We start from the raw sequence: 24945 nt of genomic DNA on the forward strand, positions 1-24945 counted from the left end.
ATTGTTTACGACAAGTCACGTTTCCTTGCACAACATGACGTGGTATTTTGTTGTATGCTATTTCAGTTAGCCTAAAAATCGATTTATGCGAAGAAGTACGTAACGTATGCATTTTAATGTGCACATTATATGAAAGGTAAAGCGATGTAAATTAAAAATCCTTATTGTTCCTTTTTGTCAGATGCATACTAAGTCAATCAATTTTAATTTATGCAGATTCAGTTTGGAAATATAACGTTGATGCTAGGATGCTATGTTGCGTTTTCTTTTGGCTGGTGAATTGTTAGGGTTAACTGAACTGAAAATTACAGTTAATTTAAAATGCTTAAATAATTTTCACATTTTGAGCGAATATTTTAAAGCGAGTCAGGTAAATTAAAAAATGCTGATTAATCATTTAGTAGCTTATAGTTATGGTTGTTATGGAAAAATTGATAAGCAAGACAATGAAAGAACTTGAATGTTTTGTAAGTTACGAGTGAAGTCAATGGCTTTTTAGTATGTTCGTGTTCTCGAGTGGGTCGAACGCGGGTAATGACGAAATCCCAATGCGCTAGTCTCGAAAAGGAAGGAGGCTAGCGTATAGGAAAAGCAAGCCAAGGTGACTCGATCGACCAAGCATTGCGAGAGTTGCCAATGGCAACTTCACGTTAAAAGGTCTCTTCTCTACTTTTGTTGCTGAGCGCGCGCACATAATAATCAACCTGACAACAGAAGAAGCAGCTTCGGTAAAGTCTTTCATTGTGTTTCCATTTGTTTTTATACTTCACCGTCTTGAGTTCTCGATATATTTTCACGATATTAAATCGCACTTGGGCTACTGTACGACGAGAACGCCTTTCTATCAAATTTATTTGGTCGATTAGCTCGAACGCTGTGTGTTTTTGCCACTTGGAAGAGTACGCGGGTTTGGGTTCGGGATCTTTTCTCTCGCGATTCGACTTTTTCTTCTTCCACGCACGTAGTCAAGCGAGACAATACAATTACCAAGAGAGAAAGACGAAAAACCGATTTTCAACGATTGGTTCTCCTTCCAACTTGTCACGCTCTTCTTGGTAAGTCAGCTGTGCGCTTTTTTACATTATTGATTACCAGGATATTGCATTCCAGCTTGAACGCCGCTCCAGTCACATTAATTTGGACGAATATTTGGCACTTGGAGCTTATTCTTAATTTTCTTGCTTGTAAGGCTTTGTTTTAATCTGCTTGGGAATGATAAGCTACAAAAACACGAATTGTCTTGCTTCTGATACTAGTCACGGAGATACTCTATCGAACAAAGTGGCCACGTTAGCTACATACAGTACATATACAAGTAATATATTGCCTCAGCATATAATTTACAGATGTAATGAAAATACAAATACAATTACAAATGAATCTCTAATCTATAAGTGGAGTAGCTATTAGACTTTGAAAAACTTTGAAAAAGTAGACTACATATTGAACAAGTTTTCTTTGGGGCATCATGGTTTGGCTCAAGAAATACCCATTTCCAACGTGGAATTTTATAAATTTATTAACGCGATCGACGATGTAGTATATAATAGGCCGAGAGGTAGAGAATCGCAAGCGTCGTAACTACTCAGCGGCTAAATTACATGATTCTGCTAAAGAAAATTTATACGTGATATTGCAGCTTTAATTTTTGTTTAAGTTATAATATTCTGGCAAGCGGTTATATGTCTTTTATTCGGAATGTTGCATTCATACATGAGCTGTGATTAGTCGAAAGAGTGGAGTTGCGCGGCTGCGAGCACAACTGTGCTGCTGACAATGTCACTGAATAGGTTTATTCGAAGCATTGCAAAGACGTGATATACGTGCTTTTTGTCAGATTTAAAAAAGCTTCTGTTTTTCTGCGTAATTGTCATCGTTCGGCAACATTTTTTCGTTGAGATCCCGCGCAAAAGTCTTGACGAAATCATATAAAGCGAGAAATATAAGAAAAGAAAAAATACATTTTTCACCGGCAAAACCCGGTGTAAGATTAAATGAATCACTTGAGAACGCAGGGAACATAGACTTGGCGCACTTGCATTCGTTTTAACTACATATCCAGTTTTAATTTTATTTTTAAGATATCTTCTTTCTGCTTGATCGTGTCATTGAAAATTTCGCCAGCTTATTTTAAAGCAAATAGCCGCATCATTCTGCACGCTTGTGAAAATTGAAGCGAGAAACGTTAATGCGCATTCGCGATCTTATTGACACGCTAGTTTTTACACTCGTCACATAAAATTGTGTACCTATATGTAGGACTATTTAGCAGTTTTATTTTTGTTACAGTGACCAGCTCGTCGGCTCGTCAACGCCATATATTATCAGCGACTGCGTCACGTCACGTTTTCATGCAAAACGTGATGCTATGTATGCGCACAAGCTTTTTTTTCTTTACTTAAGCTTATTCCAATGGGTTTTGCTCACGGGTCTTACCTTATTTCCGCGAACGTTAGTAAAACCGTCGTCATTCATTACTTTTTTTGGTGTTCCTCATTTATTCTTATGCTTTTATTTCTTTACCATTGCACATATACACGCGTACATTCGTTACGATGAATGATAATTATCTTTGTTATTTTGCTAATTAAAAACTTTTCTTTGCGCATCTGAAACTAGTGTTTTGCCAGCTTGTTATCAGGTGTCGACGTTTCCGTTTTTTAGCTTACCTATACAGACTTTATTCAATCTCGAAGTGTGCTGTTTAAATTTGTCATGTGCTAGCTTAATATTAATGAAAGCGGACCTGATTCTCTACTGCATTTTCGTGTGCTTTGGAAATCATTTCATTATTCATACCGAATAATTCATTTACCCAAACCTTTTCATCGATGAATCTGGCAAAATATCCAGCAAATAAAATTAACTAAAATTCCTTTAGTGATCACCGTCATTTCTAGCATTATTACCTATTCTTCCGAATGTCCCTTAACCGTAGAATCGTCGTCGCGTCGCAAGCGCTGCCTTATTTCTGCTCATCTCATAATTACTTTGTTTCTCTTTTCTTTCCTTTTTTGCTGGTCGCGCACCTCGTTCCAAACAGTTGTGACCTCTACTTTAACCGTTCTACGGATTTCACACTTGCCGACGCATCTCTCGATTCACCTCTGCATTTTGGATATATTAACGCGTCGCTTTTGTCGTCGTGTTGACAGCCTGCGTTTTAGTTAGATCTTTGAAGGAGCATGCCGCACATATTTACTCCGATGATGAACAATGCGCGATTTTTGGCACTTGACTATTTTCAATTATTCGGTAACAATAAAAAGAAACGATGAGTTAAAATAGTATGATCTTTTAATTTTCTCAGTCGATCAGAAGATTACCTTGAGCTACCAAGTCTCTTTCGAACAAAAGTACACGAACGAGCAGCAATTTTTATTTCCAAAAATATGTTTTCGTAGCATTGCTGAATAATATAGCTGGCGTCTACATCGTCGCCCTCCTTATATTATTTTTCAACCGCAGTGCTGCTCCAACTTCTCCTCTACATGCCTTATCAAGATTAATCTTTGTCTCTTTTAAAGCGCACTTGACGATTGGAAAATCATTCTCCACAGACCCCAACAAACTTATCACACGTACAATGGTGTTTGTAACAGAAATCGAAGATCGCACCTCGCCCAAGCCATTCCTAGGTGGTTGGCGTGACGTTGCACGCGATCTCGAGTATCACGACGCCACGTGTCAAACACCAACGGAATTTAGCCGACCACGCCAACGTATCTCTAGACCAGTGCAGACGTTCGCCATCAGAGAATACTGCTCGAGATTTGTGCAGCTCGATGATCGCCTTGACAAAGGGGTACAAGCCAACTGGCTGATTCCTCAGCTTGGTGAATGCGTGCTCAAAGCTAACGACTTGAACGAGCAAACTCGCAGAGACGCTGCCGCTGTTACTGTTCAGAGATTTTATAGGTAAGACGTACGATCTATTTTTTGTTCTGGCCTATATATATTTTTTTCATTTTATTTCCTATATGTATTCAATCGTACGATTTACGTGATTCACTTTTCAAAGCTAAACACAATGAAACCATATTGTCTGTACCCATCCATCGATAAAGATCCAGGGAGAATGAACCCGTGAACACATGTACCTTATACATAGCACGATACATCGGAAAACACCAAAACAAAGTGATAAAAGCCCATATGTGCATCGCCTTAGGAAGTTGAATACACGAGGTCGTTTGGTAGGATAAGCTCTTCGAAAGAGAGAGAGAGAGAGAGAAGAGAGAGAGAGAGAGAGAGAGACAGAGAGACAGAGAGACAGAGAGAGAGAGAGAGAGAGAGAGAGAGAGAGAGAGAGAGAGAGAGAGAGAGAGAGAGAGAGAGAGGAGCGTCAGTGGACAATTGTGTATCCTTTACGATCGATCGATGTATACATATATCGGCTATGGCAATTTAGTTGACGATAAGCCCTCACGCGAAGACGATATCGACACACGCGCGCGCGCGCGTCTGTATAAATTGCGTGTGCACGGACCCGAGAATGTACTTCGTTATCTTTGTGCTTCTTTTTTTTTGCCTTTTCTTCTTTTCTCTGTTTTATCCTCGTCGAAGTTTCTCGTTAAGCGTTGGATGGAAATTGCGTTGCTTTTACGACGCACGATATCAGAAAAGAGATGTATTTTGTTGCTGTTTGACTGATGCGTACGTCGATAAATTTTTTACATGGAAGATTCCTTTTCCGTCTATAGGTGTTTCAAATTGATGTTGCTCTTTCGTAGTGAAGGAAATTTAGCGTTTGTATAGAATGCTAAATATATGTGTTTGCAGAGCTTATCGTAGACGCAAGTTCAAAGGATTCAACCAAGACGACAAAAGGGAAAAATCGCAATCGCCAGGGAAAACTGTCAGTTTCGCATCAGAAGACGGGGACAACGACGAACACGAGCGACCAGCTTTCGACGCCACCATCTTCCGAGACTATCAAAGGTTTAGAAAATGATTCACTTTTTCGACAATAAATATTGGGTTATTAGGTTATTGAATGCCAATATTGGAATTTCGAGTGGTCAAAGAAATTAATATTGAGATGCCTTCGAGTATTACATTTGTAAACAATTAGAGGTATAAATGAGACTGACATAAAAACGTCTGACACAAGTAAATTGGCACTACTTAAAATTTGAAGAAATCGTGCTTATAACACATTTATAGAGTTTATTTTTGCAAAGCCATCAATAGATTATCTACTGTTGTATTTTTGAATGAAACCAACAGTATTACACATTGTATTGATTTAGTACGGGGATAACTCATTAGTCCGAATGTATACGTTTGAATACTTGTCACAGATCTGGTTATTTTCAGCTGTGATTCTCCTAAACCAATGTGAATGAAAGCTAACAGTAGCATTAAAGCATAATGAAAGCATATTGAAATTGACGTACAAATGGCATTTACTCACAGCAGTCCGCAGATCTTGGGTGAATTACACATAATTCAACCGTCAGATTCAGGAGCACAGGATCGATTGGACTTGAACATGCTACACGGACTATTAGACCGTTGGAGCGTGGCCGAGGAGGCCAAGATCCGCAACAGTTTGGACAACGAGCTGCAACGTATTGATGCGCGAACGCGTATGCTCGAGCAGGAGATCGATGTTCTGAGGGCCATCGACAGCTCGCGCTGCGAAATCACGAGGAGGAAAGCCGAAAGAGCGAGAGCCAAGTTTCTCGAGGAGCTCGCCAAACCTATCGAGCTCGAAGGTGAATGTGGCTGGGATAGCGATGATAAAACAAGTGTGTTGTTGGATAACTTACTGCGATTAACTGCAACGTTATACAACCACCATGACCAAAATTATTTCATGCTCGTTTTCATAATATCTAGTGAATACTGCATATTTCTCATTCGTTAATAATTCTCGCTTTAAGTTTTCGTGGATAAGCTCGCTGATGACAAGATCATATCGTCACTTCTCTGAATTGTCAAACACCGGTCTGAAAATAATAAATTTCTTTGATCACGTATTGTATCTGCAGTACGTACATTTTCTAAGTAATGATTTCGATTTCGATTTTGATTCTAGCAATTTAGTTGCCTTTCCTTTTTTCGGAATTTATTCATATTTACACGTAAACGAGGAATGACCTACGAACAGACCCTTTGAAAAACCAAAGCGCAGAAACAGAAATAAGTGACCAACAAGCTGATTTCTGTATAATCTTTCACAGTACCCTGCTCATCGAGAACCAAGCACATACACGTCGACACTTTGAACGTGCAACGCGCGCGTGAATTTCGCGAACTCTACGACACGTTGCTTCTGGAAGAAGACGAGGATTTAGGCGAGTTCGAACGCATGGAGTTACTGTTCGCCTTGAAAAAATGTATCAGTCTGCATACTTGCCAATCGTCTTTGAGTCTTGAACGGTTAATCGATCAAGAACTCTATTTGCTGGCATCGCATGTTCAACCAGCCACACTGAAATATCTCAGAAGTCGCATAAGACTTGGCTTCCTGAGATTGGCTCGTGGTGCTCTCGGATGTGACTATCGAATAAAGGTGAGGCTTTATTCGATTGACGAAAAACTTCTGAACGAGCCACGGGATTTTCAAAAATCTTTGCTTTTCTCGCAATAAAAAATCCTTTCAATTTTTCATAAAATCCGAGCCGGAAGCCAATCGCGCTACGCTGGAAAGCGCGAGCCATTCGAAAAGAGAGAAAGCAAACGAGAAAAAACGTTTGACAGCCGTTGAAAGTTTTATTGACGTTCTTTCTGTAAACGCAATCTAAACATTTATGAGCATGAATATTGAATTGATTTTTTATTTATTCAAACGCCCAAAAATAAGTAAAGCCGCCTCCAAGCAATAAGAGAATGCTTGTTTAAAAAAAAAACTCTTCTTAAATATTCCCTTGAAGCATTTATCGAGGACTCGATTATGCCTGTCGTGCGGCAAGCTGAGACGATTAGAAGCATTCGCAGCAGATCACCGTGAACGTATCTCGAGGACATGCGTCTATTGCGAGACTCTCGGTCCGAAGAGGCGTAACTCCCAAGTGTACTCCGAGATCTACGAGAGGATGCTCAGGGAACTCAGAAGGAGCGAGGCTGCTAGGTAATTGCCACAACTTTTTCACTTCTTTTTCTCGTATTATGCTGCAAGATGTCGAGAGCTAGAAGCTCGAGTTTGACATTTTGGGCATTTGAGAGATCTGGAGTGAGGCTTGACGAGCGAATGACTTTTTCATTTGCGTGAAGCTTATTTTTAAGTCGGGTTTTTCTTTTTTTTCATAAATTTCTTCTAATAAATGATTACTTGATCATGATGCCATTATTTTCAGTTTTTCAAGAAATTTAATACTTTATTGTATAAAAATTGAAAAATTTCGTAAATATTCTAAAATTTAAAAAAGCATCTTTGTTAACTATCTTTCTAAAATCTTTCGTTAAATAAAAAATGATTTTCTTTAATTATGCCAATTGAGAATTCGCTTCTTAAATACAAAAAAATACAACAATATTTCTTTACGAATCCTGCATTATGTTTAATTATTTTTACTTTATCTTATTTATTTACAGAGCTGATGGCACAAGTAGTTTAGCTTTCGTAATGGGTCCAAAAGCAATTGGCTATCTGGTTAATGACATCTGGCATGGTCGTTCAGCCATATCCGAATGCAGCGATCTCGATCGGTTGCGTCTCGTACGGCTCGATCCAAATTCAACATGGACACCTTGGAACACATTGTTGGTAACGAGAAGCGAGGCAATGATGCACGAATCGCTGATGCGAGAATCTTGCGCTGTTGATGTCTACGATGCTGAACTTGTACGCAAATTTCGTCGTATGAATCTGCAAGCGAGATTGTACTTTGAGAATATCGTCAAGTATACACCTACGTGTTACTTTAAGTATGCAGATACTGACACGTGTTTATTTTAAGGTCGTCATAGTTGATTGAGGTCTGACTTGTATTGTTTACTGTTGAACTTATCGTTGGACGTTTATCGCTTTGATTTATGAAAACATTACTTATATTTTTATAGTGAAAATTAAGATTCTTTATGAAGTAAATATATACCAAATACACTATGCTTGATGAGTTTAATCATAGTTAGTTAAAAAGGAATAAAGTAGAAAATAAAAAGGGAATAGTGCTCTTTTCTTCTGTTTTGCAACTTTGATCTCCACGTAAATTTATTGCAAATCACTCTCGCGGAACGCCAAAAGCTTCCAGAAATGCGAGTGTAATTTTTCTTTTCTTGGCAGTCGCAAAAACAGTTTAATTAAGAAAAGAAACGTAATTGTCTTCCAGTGGTTTCTAAAACTACAAGAAAAAAAGAAGAGGCTTGCGGAAGTAATACAGAAAAAAGTGCTCTTCGATTGCACGTCCAAGTCGTAACCTGTGGATGCGCGCAAACCTTCCAGCGATCACTTTTTTGTGGTTTGTTCGTGCTTTTGCAATTATGACTGTGATAGTATTCAACTTTTACATGTGCATGAGAAAAAGTATACAATTATCGTTTTGAATTCTCGCGTAACTGAAAATCGTAAGATTTTTCCTGCCGGTGCCATCAGTAACTTCTTTATTTTCTTGAACGCGATTCATGGGATTTAAAAAGTAATTATTCACACTCTATTCTTAAAGATGCGGCACCTTCGTCGTTTATTTTCGTCTATGCTGTTCAAAAAATACACTTCGTGATTAGTGCGAAATCGCTTGAATTTCAAAACGCTTTACAGTAGTCGCCTTGGGATCGTGCTACAAAATCGTGTTTTCAAAATAAATTCCTTTCACAGTCGTTGCGAAATGTGGGCGAAAACCAATTTTTATTTTTTCTAACGCTTAGATGTACGGAAAAAAGAAGCTGGATAAGGTGAAAACTTAGAAAATATGATAAGATGATAAGAATGAATGAATACTATTGCAATGCAGTATTGACTACCATGAACTTTTTCTAGGAAAATGGAATCGAGAGCGAAATGAATTATTAGCGACGATTCTTCATATAGCGTAAGAATAACGATATTTCAATTCAATTTAACAAGTTCAAGGGTTTGATTCTTAAAAATTTCTAAAGTTACCAACTGATGGATCTCACTTAAGCCTAGCGCATCAAAGAGAAATTGTGAAGCAAGTTTGAACAAAAATCTTTAACATCTTTAAAGAAAGAAAAAAGGATATCGACAATTCTTATAACCATTGTTTGGGTCTTCTAGTAATTTCTTGGAAAATCCATGAAAAAAACTGGAGAGTAAATCTGGTCTACAGTGGAGGAGCTATTCAGTCTTTGGCTCAAATTCCCCTATCCTCGCTCTTTTTTACTCTTGTCTTTGGAGGTTTTCGATTAAAGCGGACCTTTTTCATGGTTGCTCTCTTGCAGTATCAGAGCGAGAGCTTTGGTTCTAAAGAGCTATTTGCAGAGAGAGAGAGAGAGAGAGAGAGAGAGAGAGAGAGAGAGAGAGAGAGAGAGAGAGAGAAGGGGGAGGGAGGACTCATAAATAAGTCTGATTCTAAGTACGATATAGACAGGTATATATCAACTACGATATACCGAAGAGACGTTCGCACGCTTTAAATGCAAATGACCATCCTTTGCTCTTTCGTCCTTTACGCCATTTATGTGCCTCTTTGCGAAGTTGGCCTGCCCTCTACGAGGTACTTTTTTCGATTAAAGCGCTCGTTGCATAAGCTGCTGCATTTTCTAGTGATAAAGGGCCGAGTTTAGTCGGCCATGTGGCTTTCTGCGAATTATTTTCTTCTCAATATTTTCCTTTCGATACCCTCCAATAGCTTTCAATGACTTACATTTAATTGTTGAATATGAATTTTCTTTGATGAATCTGAGATTTTTTATTTCACGTTAGTTTTTGCTTAAGCAATCACTTGATTGAACGAAAGATAAGTATTGATGGTGATAATTATCAAATTATAAAATAGTATATTATATTATAAAATAGTACCTGCAACTTAATACGTTGTCACATTAACGAAGACGATGTTCTTATTTGATACCGATATTCTTGTCGTTCAATCGACAATGTCTTATTTATCAAATGATACATCTGTTTATTAAATTTATACCATTGAATATAAGTTCATTGCTGATGGTTTTAGAGCAAAAATAATGTAGGTCAGTCGGATGAAAGATATGAGAGCACTCAGAGATGAAAAAGGGAGAGTCGTTATTAAGTCCAATTTAATTATCTCAAAATCGTAAATATTCTTGTTCTGGCGACACATTGAAAACTTTAATCGTTTGACGAAGTCGGCAAACGAGTTCATTTACAGTTGGCGAAAGTTGCACATCGCCTCTCCTCCATCAGCTCTCCTGCCAGCAAGCTTGGTACTGATTGCAAGCCTCGGTCGTAGAATTACGTCGATGAATCAACCTCTGCTGAGAGAACGCTCACGAGAGAGTAGACGACTGCAACTATATAGCTAAGTATTCACGTTCCGATTATCGGCCGACTTTTTCATTTTGTTTCTTTGCAATTTTTTTACAGACATGAAACCGAATGATGCTTCCGCAGTGTGCTAATATTAGAATGATACATTGATATTCAAGTGTTGTTTGATAAACACACATTTAGCGATCCATTCAACAAATCCACTTATCGATAATAATTGACAGAAGGCTTGTTATTTATTAATAATAAAATGTAGATTGAAACCGGTTGTACTCTTATGTGGTAATTTACAGAAATAAATAACATTGTTAGCTGGATGATCTAATCAGCCTCGTTCATAAAAAGGAAAATTTTTATTACACTATTGTTTAATATCAGTTGATTTGAAAACATTTTGAGCTATGCTTTGGTTTTTTTTTAGTTGTTGCAAACACTTATGGATAGATCTCAGAATAATTGCATTGCTTAAAATACAGACTAAAGAGTATAACCGACGAATAAATAAACTTTCTTAGTGTAGGTTATCTGACAAAACTTTAGTTTGACTTAATTGACGACTAAATATTGCTGTAAGTTTTGGCTGTTAATCGACTCGAATTTGCACAGTTAGGATAGTTGTTAAGATGTAAAGTAGTTGCCCATTGTTCAGTTATGTAACTAGTCAGAATAAGAAAGAAGTAAAGCAGTCGCAACATTTGCTGTCGAATAATTGTTCTAAAATATTTGAAAAGCTGATATGAGTGGCTTATCGCAGAAGTGTTAGGCGCAACAGCTGCGGCTGCAGTCCTCGGAAGTGGTACATGCAGTTGGTGATTAGTCTCATTCTCAAGCACAAGCGCGTGATGCAGCACACAGATATAGATAGGTAAAGAGACAGAAACGTGCTGGGCCAAGAGGGAGAAAGATTGATGCGGCGTCTCCTTAACTTTAGATTATGCTCTGGACTGGCGCTTGGGACAGTGAGAAGTTGGCTTGAGCGAGCACAGATAGTTGGACCGCGAAACTTTCCAGCGTTCGAACTTTCGAATTATCTGGATTTCGACGGAGCACTTCGGAAGAACAGAGAGAAGGTTACACTTTCCCTCGACGATATTACTTTAGCTCTCCGTAATCCGACTAAGAGAGAGAGAGAGAGAGAGAGAGAGAGAGAGAGAGAGAGAGAGAGAGAGAGAGAGAGAGAGAGAGAGAGGCGTGTTAGGCTGGGGAGATATCGCGCGCGCGACAGAGAAAAACTTGCCCTTTTGTTATCGGGTGCACGTGGCCGGAATCGCGCGCGACGTGCCACTTGCAGGTTACCCTAGATCAACTGTCGGTCAATTTTTTGCTAGTTGCGCTGAATCCCAATACAATGTCTTTGCTCATCCTTCAAATTCATGACACACGAAGATCTGCTCGAACGTTGTATCGCCTTGACCTTGGTGGTAACTTCCTTTGAGAATTTCACGATAATCCAGAAGCAGTAAACAATTGCAGATTGAAGCTCACTTGAATTTTAGCTTTGCAAAGAGAAATTTCTTTTGCTGCGGTGTTTTTACTAATAGTAGTTCCAGCAGAGAAAAGTAATGTGCACTTGTGCCGCGTACTCGACGGTACGATCAATTTAAGAATTGATAAACTCGTCAATAAACGCTCAAAGAAATCAGTTTTGCCGACCGACGACTCGTCCAAGGCTGAAGAAGCGAAGAGCCATCGATATAGACGCAGTATAGATGCGTAACGACTGGCTACACGTCGATAAAAGTAAATGTGCCGTAAGATGCGAATGACACGTTAATCCGAGCGCGAGAGGCATTCATTCATTCATTCGAAATAGCCATGCCGCATGGGTGTGCGTATAGAAAACTACGGCTCGTGGCCGACCATTGTAAAAGTCATGCGTTTATATGCGTGCAATGCGATTGTCGCTTCATTATGCCGTTTTAATAGAGTTCTGCCCGCGAATAGTCTTATTATTTTGTTAATTGTTTGACGCCAGATATGATAACGTGGTGTAGGCGGATCGAGTGGACTGTTTAATTTAGTTTTGTTGTTTGATAGGATGGTGGCTTGTCGATTTCATCGATAACATTCGGTTCGTGATTTCAATCAATTGTTGGGAAACAATTCTCAGATTGACGACTATACTTATTGCAAAGCTATGTTAATAGATTTTGGCAAATTTAAGGAACTTGATGAACAGCGATTATACCATCGTCAAACTATTGATTTCATTATTCCCATGACAGATATAATTATTAATCTTAACAATGCATAATTTCATAGCTGAAAAATTGACAATGAGCTTTTATCGTACGTGAAAGACGAATTGAATAATCGCTAGTTGTATTAATCGAACTCAAATGAGCTCTCTCTCTTTCTCTCTCTCTCTCTCTCTCTCTCTCTCTCTCTCTCTCTCTCTCTCTCTCTCTCTCTCACTCTCACTCTCCCTTTCCCACGAGGAATGTAAATGCTAATTTTGTCGACGTTCAATTTGGCTATGCACTTATTGCTGCAATTGCTAATTTCGGTTCATTGATTCAAAAAATCAATGTAAATAAGTTACACTTGTATTTAAAATGGCCCATATTTTCCTAATCTTTTGTTTGACACGAGATAATTAGGGTTACAACCGGAAGCCACGCTAATTTAATTTTCATTAAAGTTCCATAGCGGCGCATCGAAAATCGATTATGATTGCATTTAAGGGATCACGGTTTAGCGTTGTTTTCGATCAGTTAATCAGTTTTTAAAAATAACGAATAGAGCGAGCAAACTTAATATGTTCAGCGCGACGCTGAGGCATTAAATCGAAATACACGTCAATCCCCAAATTCGTGTTACCGTCGAATTAATCTCTCTCTCTCTCTCTCTCTCTCTCTATAACAGCTCTTTTGGTTGCCGAAAATCTGCCTGCCGGATACGTACATTCGCGACACGACGCCTGCATAAATCGCTCACCTTAATCGCGATCAACAAACGTGACTTCTGCGTAGGCATCGCTAATTAGAACCGCGCGTCGGCCTAATTGATTTCTATTGCTAATCTGCATGTTGTATACCGACGACTGACGTGTCATGGCAACTGCTGATGTCACTGCGGAGGCATTTAAGCTTTGTTACTGTTTATTTGAGCCGCACTATATGAAGTAGTTACTGTTTTCACGAACGTCTCGTTTTACTCGTAGGTGCAGATCGAATTGTCTATATACTGGATACGTTATGTGTTGGTTTGTTTTTCTATCAGATAATTTAATGATACCGTTTGTTTTGTAATTAGACTTGTTTGATGGAATATTTTTTAATAATCGGCAAAACTAGGTCTGCCTGATCTTATTAAAGAAAATGAGCCAAGTGTAGAAGTGAAAATGTCTTCTTTTAAATCGCCATATATGATGTAATAATTTGAAAATACAAGATTCAGCAGGCTGAATATTTATTTTTGGTAAGCTTTATTCATTTTTGAGATCAATCAATATTTATTTTACTTTATTTATTTATAGTTTAGTCTTCTATAAAGACGATAACCAGGTGGAATAAGAACAAGCAATGCGCATTAATATGGAGGTTTCTAAAATCGAAAACATTAATAAACTGTAAATTATCGATAATCTATTGAAGCTATATGGACAACGGCTTCGAGATAATGCAAGAATAGCTTACTACCTGGAGAAACACTGAACGGGTGGGGTATCAAATATGCACTTTGATAAAAAATAGTTTTTTATTTAACCACTATGGGCACGAGTAGACAGAGGACAACTCGACGTGCTGTCTGCCCAGTGATGTGTCAGTATTCGCAATGTGGTTCTAGGTTAACATGCGTGCGTGACTTGATTATTCCAAGCGAGTGAAAAGCGTGCGTGTATATCTCACGTGTTCCTTACGTGCGTTGCAGCTCCAACGTCGAGTAAGGAGACTCCATTGCAGAGGTCCGGGACCCACGCAAATTTAGCGACAAGTCCAGCATCATCTCGACCTACTGTTTGCCGTCACAAAGGAAGCATGCCTTTTGCTTGCTTCTTATTCTACCACGAAGTACCAGTTTCGCTAATACAATCTTAATTACAAATCATTTTGGAAAAATAACTTGAATGTTTTCCTGAACGTAATTAGAAAAAATGCGAAAAAATGCTTAAAAAATAAATAAATAGAACTTGACGATCGCACTCCTTTCAACTCTCATTACGGTAAATTTCAGAAAAACCACATCCATCAATGTAATCACGAACAAGCGGATTAAAATAAACCACATTGATAAACAAATATAGAAGAGGCTCGTACATTTTTATTTATTTATTTTTCAAGCGCTTTGCTCAAATTCACTTATTTGATTAGTTCAGGGAAATGGAAGTCACATAATTAATATTTAATTGTGTGGTTTTCTATTTGCAACTGGCTATCTTAATATATTTCTTGAATATTTTGCAAGACACTTTTACCCCTTATTTGAAAAACTGATTGATTACTGTATTGAATATCCCACAGTTACAAATATAAAAGCCGCACTCGTATTACAAAAGCAGTTGTACGCATAAAGTTTGTGTAAAATAACTCAAAGCTTATTGAAATTGCAGATATAAGTGGTCTTACATAAAAACGATCAAAAATCGAGAATAAACGGGCCACCGAAGAAAACTTGCTTGGGTAGGGTTTTCAAAATTTCTCATTATTTCGTATAAAACAATAGAAAAAAATTCTGAAAATAATTCTAACGAGTTACAGTATATTTAGATATGACAATTAATCAGAAAAATTGATCACTTTTAACACAAAAATAAAAAAGAATGTCCAAAGAGGAAATCATTTGACTAATCACCGTTTTTTAAAGCTTCCTGTTCAAGAAAGCAAAAGTGTATATGTGCCGTAGACAATTAAATGCAAATTTACTAAAATGTTATACTGCGCTAAATTCAATTTCTTGCAATACGAGTAAATTGAAGGTAAGCCTTGAAAGTAGAAATCGATCATATATCCTTTGCTATCAGCAATCCTGCGCAAGATGGTTTCCTTACGCCTTGTATGCGAGAGAAAACGTAATTATTTTCCACCAGTACTGTTCTCTCTCTCTCTCTCTCTCTCTCTCTCTCTCTCTCTCTCTCTCTCTCTCTCTCTCTCTCTTTGTCTGCAGTAGCTGCACGCAATGCTCAAGAGTCCATTCTTGAAAAGGTAATCTTCTAAAGTGCGGCTTGCTGCTAGCTGGCTCTCGATATGACGACCAAGTTGATGCATACTAAACGAGAGAAAGGAGAGAATCGAGCGTTCTGAGTAATTGTAGTGGAGAGAATGATTCGATTTGCAATTAGTTGATAATAATGGACCGCAGAAAGTTTGAATTTGATGAGAAGATTGAGTGCGCACCAAGGGTTGGGTTTGAATAACGCAAGTTTCGGTCCATAAGCTTTTGGACGTATTGTTAAGTAAGTTCTGAACTTTGATTTTCAGGCCATTGAATTGTGCTTTTTTTCATTTAATATTTCTCAAATAATTGTAAATGTTCTTTTGCAAGTACATAAAAAATAATGAACATGGAGGTCTTTGCAAACACTTAAGCGTATGCAATGCAGCAAGTGAAACGATGCCAATATGATCATCAGGTTCGCGCGCAACAACACGTTAATTGTATCCTTGGTCTGATACTGTGAGTGATATGCCAGCATGTACATCGCGTCGGCTGAGCTTACTTATAATTAGCGAGATGAATGGCGCCGCTGTTGCTTATCAACTTTTGCAAGCTTTATCCTCCTTTCGCGTATCTAGATACTTTGATGTGTTCTGCGAGAGGAGAGGAGCATTTCGAAAGTTGTACCTATATCGGATATTTCATCCTTTCAGCGAGTGAGCGTATCTCCAAGTTTTCTCTACAGAGCGCCAAGTTGATTTATTAGTGATACTCATGGAAAAGGGGTTGAGATTCCATCGGATGTATACATACTGTATGCTGCTACAAAATAGATGTTGGCCATATGTACGTTGAAACTACGAATTTATATGAATAGAAAATTTATAGAAAATTTCTAGTGTCAAGCAAAGTATTTTACCATCGCTAGATTTTATTCATTTTTTCTACGTATATAATCTATTATTCTGATAACTAGCTGCGTAAAAACAAAGTATTTTTGGCTAGTGCAGTGAGAAGCGCCGGAATACGTAGTTATTTCAAGCTTTTACGATAAATAATAATAATAATTAATATTATGCAATTTTGTAACTTATCATTTCGAAATTTCACTGCTCATTAATTCCAATGGTAATTTATTTTTATTGCTTCCGTTTTGATTAAATAAACCCGTACCTGACTTATAAATATGCTTACTCGAAGACACGACACGGATAGAGAGACTGATTGCTTGACTGATAAATTTATTTTTCAATTTTGTTCAATACAATCTTTGTAAATATTACATTCTCTAGTTTGGTCAATGTATCACAGAAATAATATCACGCATTACAGTACAATCACAAAGATATAATACACGAGTAAATAAGCACACACACAGACACTTATTTCCTCAGCTAAAGAGCCTAAAATCAACAAAACTATACAGAACAAACATAAATATTTTATAATGAATTTGACTAAATTAGACTAGATTTAAGTAGGGAAATCATTTGCGTGATATTCGCGTGACTAAAAAAGATTTTTCTTAAAACTATTGATGCAGCAAGAAGAACCTTTAAAAACATTAATATCAATCGGATATGTTAATGAATAACTTCCGTAGCACTCATCACAGGCTTACGCGTCCAGCTCAAAAAAGTACGCTCGCGCTCCTCTCTTAAAGCCGTCCAGCGACGGCACATGTCTTAAAGTCCGGGGCAGAGAGTTCCAGAGTCGGGCACTCATAATTTGGAAGGATCTTCTGGCTATATCCGTCCTCGTCTCAACAACCCTCAACTCTGCCTGACCTCCTTCCTATCCGGATACCTTGACTTATGTTCGTTAAAGTACATAAGCCAAGTAGTCAGGCTCCTACATTCGCAAGGATTTATACATGAGCATGGAAGTGAAGTAATTCTTGCGCACACCTTCGAAAGGGAGAGACAGACCCATCACGTGGGATACGAAAAATATATCTCTCACACGCATTGCTGAGCCTTTGTATTCTCACTGTCTGTTCTGCCGAGGCCCCCAGACACACCACCGTGCAATACTTTATGTGCGGCTGGACCAGCGACTCCACTAATCTACGTCGGAGTAGCTCTGCAGTGCATGGTCTGATAAAACGCAGACCATACAGAGTTCTCTTAATTTTTTTTAAGACGAGGTCGATATGCGACCTCCACGATACCTTACAGTCGAGTACAACCCCTAAGCTAGTGAGCTGGTCACTAAAAGAAACGAAAAACCCATCCTGCACCTCAACACCCGAATCCAACCCGGCAATCCCTCCGCATATATCGTATGTCATTTATGTCCCTATTCGTCCCGAAAATTATTGCTTTGATCTTGTCAATCTTTTTATTCTTCGTTTAAGGTCGTTCTTTGTTATATGCAGATAAATCTGCAGGTCATCAGCGTAAAAGAGATGAGAAACCTCACGTCCTTTTAGGGCGTCTTTGAAGTCATTTATATATAAATAAAACAAAAGCGGCCCCTGCACCAAGCCCCGCGGCACCCCCAGATTCGTCTCCCGCCAGTCCGAGCTCCCACCTTTAGAGGTAACTCTTTAAGAGCAATCCTGCAGGTAGGACCTCAGCCACAAAACAGTAGCTCCGGAGAAGCCAAGAGTGCGAATATTGCACAAAAGTTTGGATGATGATATGGCATCGAATGCTTTACTCCAATCAAATAATAACAAGAGTGTCACCTTCTTTGTGTTAATGGCCATGTATACGGTGATCAAACACCCCCCAGCAAATGAGGACTTAAATATGGATACTACGTGCTCACATTACAGGATTATTACAGGAAATCTTTATATAATATTCTTCGAGTTTTTTGAATATTACTTGTTTATTGTAATTAATAAATGTTAATACTTTTAGATTTGCAAATGAGTTAAGGATACACAATGAATTTAACGTAGACTGAAAAATGCAGCGCAATCTTAAAATTCAGCATCAGTCAGCGTCGTGTTGATACTTTAGAACACGCATTTGAACTCTACGATTTGACTCTCAATAATCACTAGAGAGCAGCTTGATTGATCGTTTCGTGGATATTTCCTCTAGCAATAATGACGACGGAAGAAAACGCTTCTGTAAGCTTAGCACGTATGCCCATTCGATTTTGAAAAGAGAGAAACCACCTCTGGTTTTCTAAAAATCTGGGAATGATGGAGTGAAGTAACTTTTCGAACTTGGTCCGCGAGCTATATAAAAATCGTTATTTTTCATTTTATTTGCCTTCGATATCTTATTTTATTCATCGTGTGAATTGACTTGGTGAAAGGATTGTGGCATACCTGTAAAATACGAGTAGCTTTTTTCCTCAGAAGCCCTCGAGTATTATATATTTGTTAGGGACATTAAAGTAACGGCAAGAATACACAGAGATAGTACGGTAAAAGATGTTTTCTGCCGACATTTTAAGGTCCAACAGCTAGAATAAATGTATGCTCATTCTGCCGCGTAGTAAAATGTATTCAATGGCCATCTGACCAGGCCTATAAAATATCCTCGTTTTTTGAGAGAAATTTTGTTTACTCGTGCACATTTCTACACATCTCCTGGCAAGTGCTTGAGCCATGGATTTGCTCGCGATTTTGTTCTCTGTGTACTTTTCCGTCAAATCAACCGTAATCTGGTTCGACTGTTGCTCGGCTAACGTTCGAGGGGCCAATAAAAACTCGAGTGACGCGAGCCTTAAAATAAAAAAGCGCAAGTCGCGTCGCGGCAAATCCCAATCTTTAACTTACTTTGTGCTTTTGGTTTCATTCAACTTTTCTAATACTTCATTTTCTTTGTTTTCAGAGCGAATCAAACGTAATATTCGTTCGTTGACATCGTTCGCAACTTTATCTGACGCTACGATGCGCATCGGTTCGAGGCGAAGCTTCATTTGCGCTAAGAGCTGCTATGCTGTTATCCTATAGATTATCATTATAATAGCCTCTGAGAAAGTAGATTGGCCCTACAGCTACTTACACAGTGATGTCGAACGTGCTACTCTTTAGATGAAAACAATCAAGTTTTTGCGCTAGACGCAGAGGCGATTGGAGCAAGCTCGACAATCATCATTAAGTTGATCATTAAGATCATCATTGATAAGGAAAGCATATACTCAGCTCACTACGTCAAGCGGCAAAGTATGCGGTATGAGAACCTGGGTGGAAGTGCCAGCGTGTCTAGTCTGTGTGTCATAAAATCCAAGCTTCTTTCCATGTTTCGATCGCTTGCTGTTGCTGCTGGATATTATAATTGTTTCTCATAATAAATGACAAAAGACTGGTTAGAAAACAGTAAGATGTGCTTGAAGCTGCTCGCTTATCCGTTAGTTATTCAGTTCTATACACGCTTTATTTCAAGCTTTTTAAATTATTGAACCAACAGCTTTCCAAGCGCGCATCTGCAACGGCAAGCACGTTCTCGCTTGAATCGTCTTGGCGGTGCATCTCACGTGCGAATCGCAAATTATAGCGTCAATTATGTACCAGTTTTCCACGAATAGCCGAGATTGTAGAGATTAGATTAAAGTCAAGTTGAAAAAAGTTAGTTTTTCAACCGAATCTTCGATTCAATATTTTAATGTATTGTAGTGCCTGTCTTAGCAAGATAACGAAGGAATTTATTCAACTTTTAAATTAATATTAAATGAAGGCCAAATAAGAAAAATTACCTCCCTATGATGGAAGAGATATAGTGAAAATTAAGGCATGAAATATAAATCGATATCAATAGGTCCTTCCTTGTAAAGTAAACTTGTTGACAGTTGGCTAAAAAGACGTCCCGTCCGTTCTCCCTCGTCTTTCGCAGAACTTTCTCATGGATCGTCGAACAATTCAAAGAGCTTGATATTTTATTCAGGCAGTGGAGAAGCTAAAGATCTCGCGGTAAAGTTCTGACGTAGCTTATTTCACATTATACGCGTGTGAAAGTATACAGTGAGAATTTTTATTACTGATTTATTTATGAAACAACAATCCGTGGTTTTCGTCAATACTTGCTAATATTCTTATTTCAATTTCGACATCTAGAGAACTTGTCAGCATATCACGCGACGCTATCTATAAATATATAGGCAGTCAATATCACGGCCACATACCAGCAGCGCGATAGCGTTAAACAGGAAAGCAGCGATGAAATATAGCCACGAACAGCAAGAATTCAACGGCCATTTAAAATCCGGACTGGAGAATAAATTGGCAAAATTATCTGTATATATGTTCGGCAGGTAAATACAGCCGCACACATATATACACATATGCATAATTCGTAGGACAATCGGTGGCTTGCCATAAATAATTTAAAATCTGGCAAGCTACCAAACGCATTTTGCCGCGTGCGATCGAGATAATGAAAAGCATGGGCGCGAATCTTTTCTCGAATACAATGAATAATGGAACGCGAGTAGAAAAAAGCACTTGCGTGCGTATTTTTCGTTTTTTACCATTACAAAATTGAGAGAGAGAGAGCTCACAGATATAAAATCGTCTTATATTTTATTTAAAAAATTGGATAACATTTCATCCCAACGGATTTTGCAGTTGAATATAACTCGCATGAACGTGAATAGAGTTTTAATTATTAGATTGCATTTGTTGAGATAGTGAAGAGAAATTGGAACTTTTAAAATTTACTGTGTGCAAGAAATGTTGTATTTATTCCCATATTTTCAGTTCTGACATGTCAATCTTTACAAACGAATCTGCTACAACAAGCTACATCCTATTAAAAAACAAAACCAGAAAAGATAGGAAATATAAGTAAAACGTTTTAAACTCAATAAAAAAAAAGAAAATTTGAAGAAAATGCAAGTAGTGAAGAAGAAGAAGAGAGATAAGCGCAACTTGACTACTAGTGAATGAAGCGGATTGAAAAGGAAAAGCAGTGGACGAGTAAGAAGAAATGAGCGCTTGCCGGAGGCTGTTATAATTATTCAGTGTGTCGACGGAAGGGGAAGAGCAGCTCCACTTACCATTCGTTCTATCGCTTTCCTATTATTCTTTCCCTTATCTCTGGCGCGCGCGCTGCTTTCGCTCGAGTGATTCGTCCGATTCATCTTTCTCGCGCCGAGTGACTTTCCATTCCTTACACTGTCGTGCCCGTCTTCTTTTTCTATTTTTTTGTTCTTTCTTCGTTTTCTTTTTTTGCTGCTGCTCTTTTGTGTTTCAAACTATCCTTCGCTTGTTTCCTTTTCCTTTTGTTGCAATATGCGCCGCCGCGCTTTCTTTTGTGTTTCTCTTTTAGCCTGAAAAAAGTGTAATAATTGCATGCGTCTTTGGCACCTTCATCGAAGAGATGTATTTCGAGACAAGTGAAAAAGTGCTGAAAATTTAATTTCTCTTTTAAACTTAAGTTTTGCTAAGGGCTTTTGCCATTGAATTTTCCAGAGGTAATTTAAAAATGTTATATTTCTATCATTTTATTAACGTCATAATATGTCCATTTTAGCGACAAGTTCAATTTCAATGCTCACTTGCTCCTCTTTCGATCATTTTCTACCTCGCAATCATAGCACGATTTGCTCCACTACATCTCTTCATCGCACTTATACTTGAGCAACCTCGCGGATCCTTTCCCGGCATTATTTCAGTACGTCTGCTTAGAACACCCACCTTCTCTCCTACCTGTCTATTCTTATCCAGAATCCTCTGCTTTTACTAGTGGAAGCGCCATAGCTGAAAAGACCACTCACCCATTCTCTGTCGCTCACTCACGTGGAAAATAGCGAAGACTTGTCGGTCTTTAGTGGCGACGCGTTAGAAAAAAAAATCATTTTTCTTTCTCTCACTCTAGACGTAGAAGAGCTCAAGAGGTAGGTAATAAAGTTATATATCGCTAGAGAAATATTTTTCAAAGCTGCCAACTCCCCAGTGATTCGCGTGCTCTCGTTCTCACGCTTCAATGAAATTCACTTTAATAATGGCTTCAGTGCTTTTTCATAGTCAAGATAGAGAACTATTTTTCGTTATTTTTTTAAACTATAATTTTCGTTGTGATTTTATGGCAAGAGTTTAAGAGACATTTTATTTGCTATCAAACCGCGCAGAGATTTTATTATGATTATATAGAGTGAATTCGTTTGTTCTACAAAATTAACGTTTATCGAGTTTGCAACTGCGTGATAGCATCAATTCGGTGAATACTGCGTGAGTACTTCGGTAAATACAATGAGAAAGTCTTGAATAAAATCTACAAAACCATGAAAACTACAAAGAGCTGTCTGAAAAACTTGTAACATTGATTTTTAGAAAATCTGCTTTCGTGTAGAAGCACAAAGATGGAAAAACCGTGGTGTGTGAGAGACTGAAAGTGGACCACATATCCAGCTCTCGCGCAAGCTCCAGAGATAACCTCGTTTGCTAAAGTCGCGGCAGAGGCGTCAGAGAAAAGGGACGGCTAAATTGAGTTTCACCTTGGCGCGGTTATTTTTGCTACTGCTTTCAACCGTCGACGACGTGCTTTTCAAGGAGAGGCCAAATGCGAAATTTCATGTGTGGGATTTTTCGACAGATTCATAAACAAGGCAAGTGACGACGGCAAGCGCGAATGTGGCTAGCATGCGAACGACACGTACACGCACACGCGAAGAAAAATAATCCGCGCATATAGTTGCCTGTAAAGTTTCTTCGTTTTCTTTCATTGTAGGTGTGTGTGTGTGTGTGTGTGTGTGTGTGTGTGTGTGTGTGTGTGTGTGTGTGTGTGTGTGTGTGTGTGTGTGTGTGTGTGTGTGTGTGTGTGCGTGTATGTATTATTGTTGGCGGAATTTGATGGTTTAAATTCTAGGTCGATCTCTCACACACTGCTTTTTTAATGTTTTGCTATAGTGCCGATTGTCTTAATTATTTTATTGAAAGGTAAAAATAACTGCGCTGCGAGTGTTTAGAATATTTGCGAGCGAAAGAACTTCAGCATTCAGTTCTAGCGAGGAATTATTTTTTGTTTGCCTGCTTGCCGAACGACTAGATCCATCATGCAATGTTTGTCGAGCTCATATTCTTATGCATTCAATTAATATGGGTATGTTTTACGTATCGATATAAAAGTACTTGTTGCTTCATCGACAATAATATTATTGGATTCAACTATTATTCAGAATTATATATAAATAATGAATTTTTTCAGTGCTAAATTAGTTCAGTAAAAAAATCAAATTTTCATTGGACTTGAATACATATAATGATCGAGATCATCAATTGTTAAATGAAATATGTTGGATTTTTTTAAAAAGCGTGACATTGATTATTAAATCATATTGCATATTCATCATCCCGTTCTTGTTAAAAATCTCAGGCGCGTCATAGAATTAATTTTACAAACGAGAAGTAGTTATCGCAAAAATCTTAATATTTTGTCCCAGCACACTCAGCAAAAGAAAAAAATATATTCTATAAATTTCCGTAAAAATTCACTTTCCATATCCTATCCAATGTTAATTGAAAAACTGACCCATTAAAGAAGGAAGTTCAACTGATGGGCACGCAGTTTGTGCAGCACAAGTACCGTGGGGGAAGTGCAAAATTAGCTGTTGACACAGGCACCATCGCAAAGGGAGAGAACAAGAATCGTAAGGCGAGAATATAAAAAATTTGCTCATATTGCAGAGCGAAGTTATATAGATACACACTAGACGCAATCCATGAATCAAGAATACATGTAAGTCAAGAAGGAAAAAAAGAAAAACAGGAACACATGTCTGGGGCATATGGAAAGTATAAGGATAAAAACAAGGTGAGGAATGGATCTCCTGAGCAGGTGAGCGCTAGCTGAATTTGTTATCGATACACGTGCTTCTCCTCGTCTCGACTTTGTCGTTTTTTTATTTTTCTTTCCTCTTTTTTTTGAGCTTTTGGGATTATGGTATAATGTTGTTGTTACTGGTGTGGCTTAGCCTCTCTCTCTCTCTCTCTCTCTCTCGCTCTCTTTCTTTCCTCGTCGTTCAAGGGATAATCAGGGATTTGTTTATATTATACGTGGGAGGATGCTGGCAATTTTAATAAGCTGGATAATCTATTTGTGTTTCGGTGTGTGAGCGAGCTAGTAATCTATTTTCACGAACAATCGACTGTCCGTTGAAGTTTCATAATCATTTGTGTGATTACATATTTTAGCCGAATCTTATTTTTACTTTAGTATTTTATTTTCCAATGAAATTTTTTTCTGATTCTTTTGGAAATAGAATCGTCTTTGTTGTGTGTACAATGAAATATGGAATATTTGTAAGTTATTTTTCACGTGACTTATTTTTATGTTCTACAGATATTGATTTTGAAGGATGGAATTTTGCGCTTGATGTATTGTATAACATATATACATGCTATTCGATAGATAAGTTACCATCGTAATGTATTAAAGACATTTTCAAGCCAATATGAATATAAAAATTTCGTTAATTAATGATGGCTTTAATTTATCGCGTTTGACAATTCATTTACTTGTACTACTTATTTACAATTTTGCACTTTTTGTATCAGCTACCATAAAACTTCT

General features: G+C 38.0%; 1 protein-coding gene and 1 long non-coding RNA gene across 3 annotated transcripts; both read left to right on the forward strand.

Annotated features, from left to right (window-relative positions):
• The first annotated feature begins 3340 nt into the window (after nucleotides 1-3340).
• LOC131665772 (uncharacterized) lies at nucleotides 3341-8078 on the forward strand. 2 transcript variants are annotated; one of them, XM_058937887.1, is made up of 6 exons: nucleotides 3341-3918; nucleotides 4783-4941; nucleotides 5419-5720; nucleotides 6189-6520; nucleotides 6882-7078; nucleotides 7543-8078. In XM_058937887.1, the coding sequence occupies exons 1-6, from the start codon at nucleotides 3587-3589 to the stop codon at nucleotides 7904-7906; spliced, it is 1686 nt and encodes a 561-aa protein (XP_058793870.1). In that variant the 5' UTR covers nucleotides 3341-3586; the 3' UTR covers nucleotides 7907-8078. The 2 variants fall into 2 exon arrangements, with proteins under 2 accessions (XP_058793870.1, XP_058793869.1); XM_058937886.1 differs by having other exon boundaries at nucleotides 3472-3918; nucleotides 5422-5720.
• A 5475-nt stretch (nucleotides 8079-13553) lies between these two features.
• Nucleotides 13554-14388, forward strand: LOC131665775 (uncharacterized). The gene is made up of 3 exons (XR_009302047.1): nucleotides 13554-13795; nucleotides 13854-14174; nucleotides 14249-14388. It is a non-coding gene; the product is annotated as an uncharacterized LOC131665775 (long non-coding RNA).
• Nucleotides 14389-24945: the final 10557 nt, after the last annotated feature.

Source organism: Phymastichus coffea, unplaced genomic scaffold (genome assembly GCF_024137745.1).
Source record: "Phymastichus coffea isolate CEN01 unplaced genomic scaffold, Cenicafe_Pcof_1.1 PCOF00054, whole genome shotgun sequence".
Taxonomy (NCBI): Eukaryota; Metazoa; Arthropoda; class Insecta; order Hymenoptera; family Eulophidae; genus Phymastichus; species Phymastichus coffea.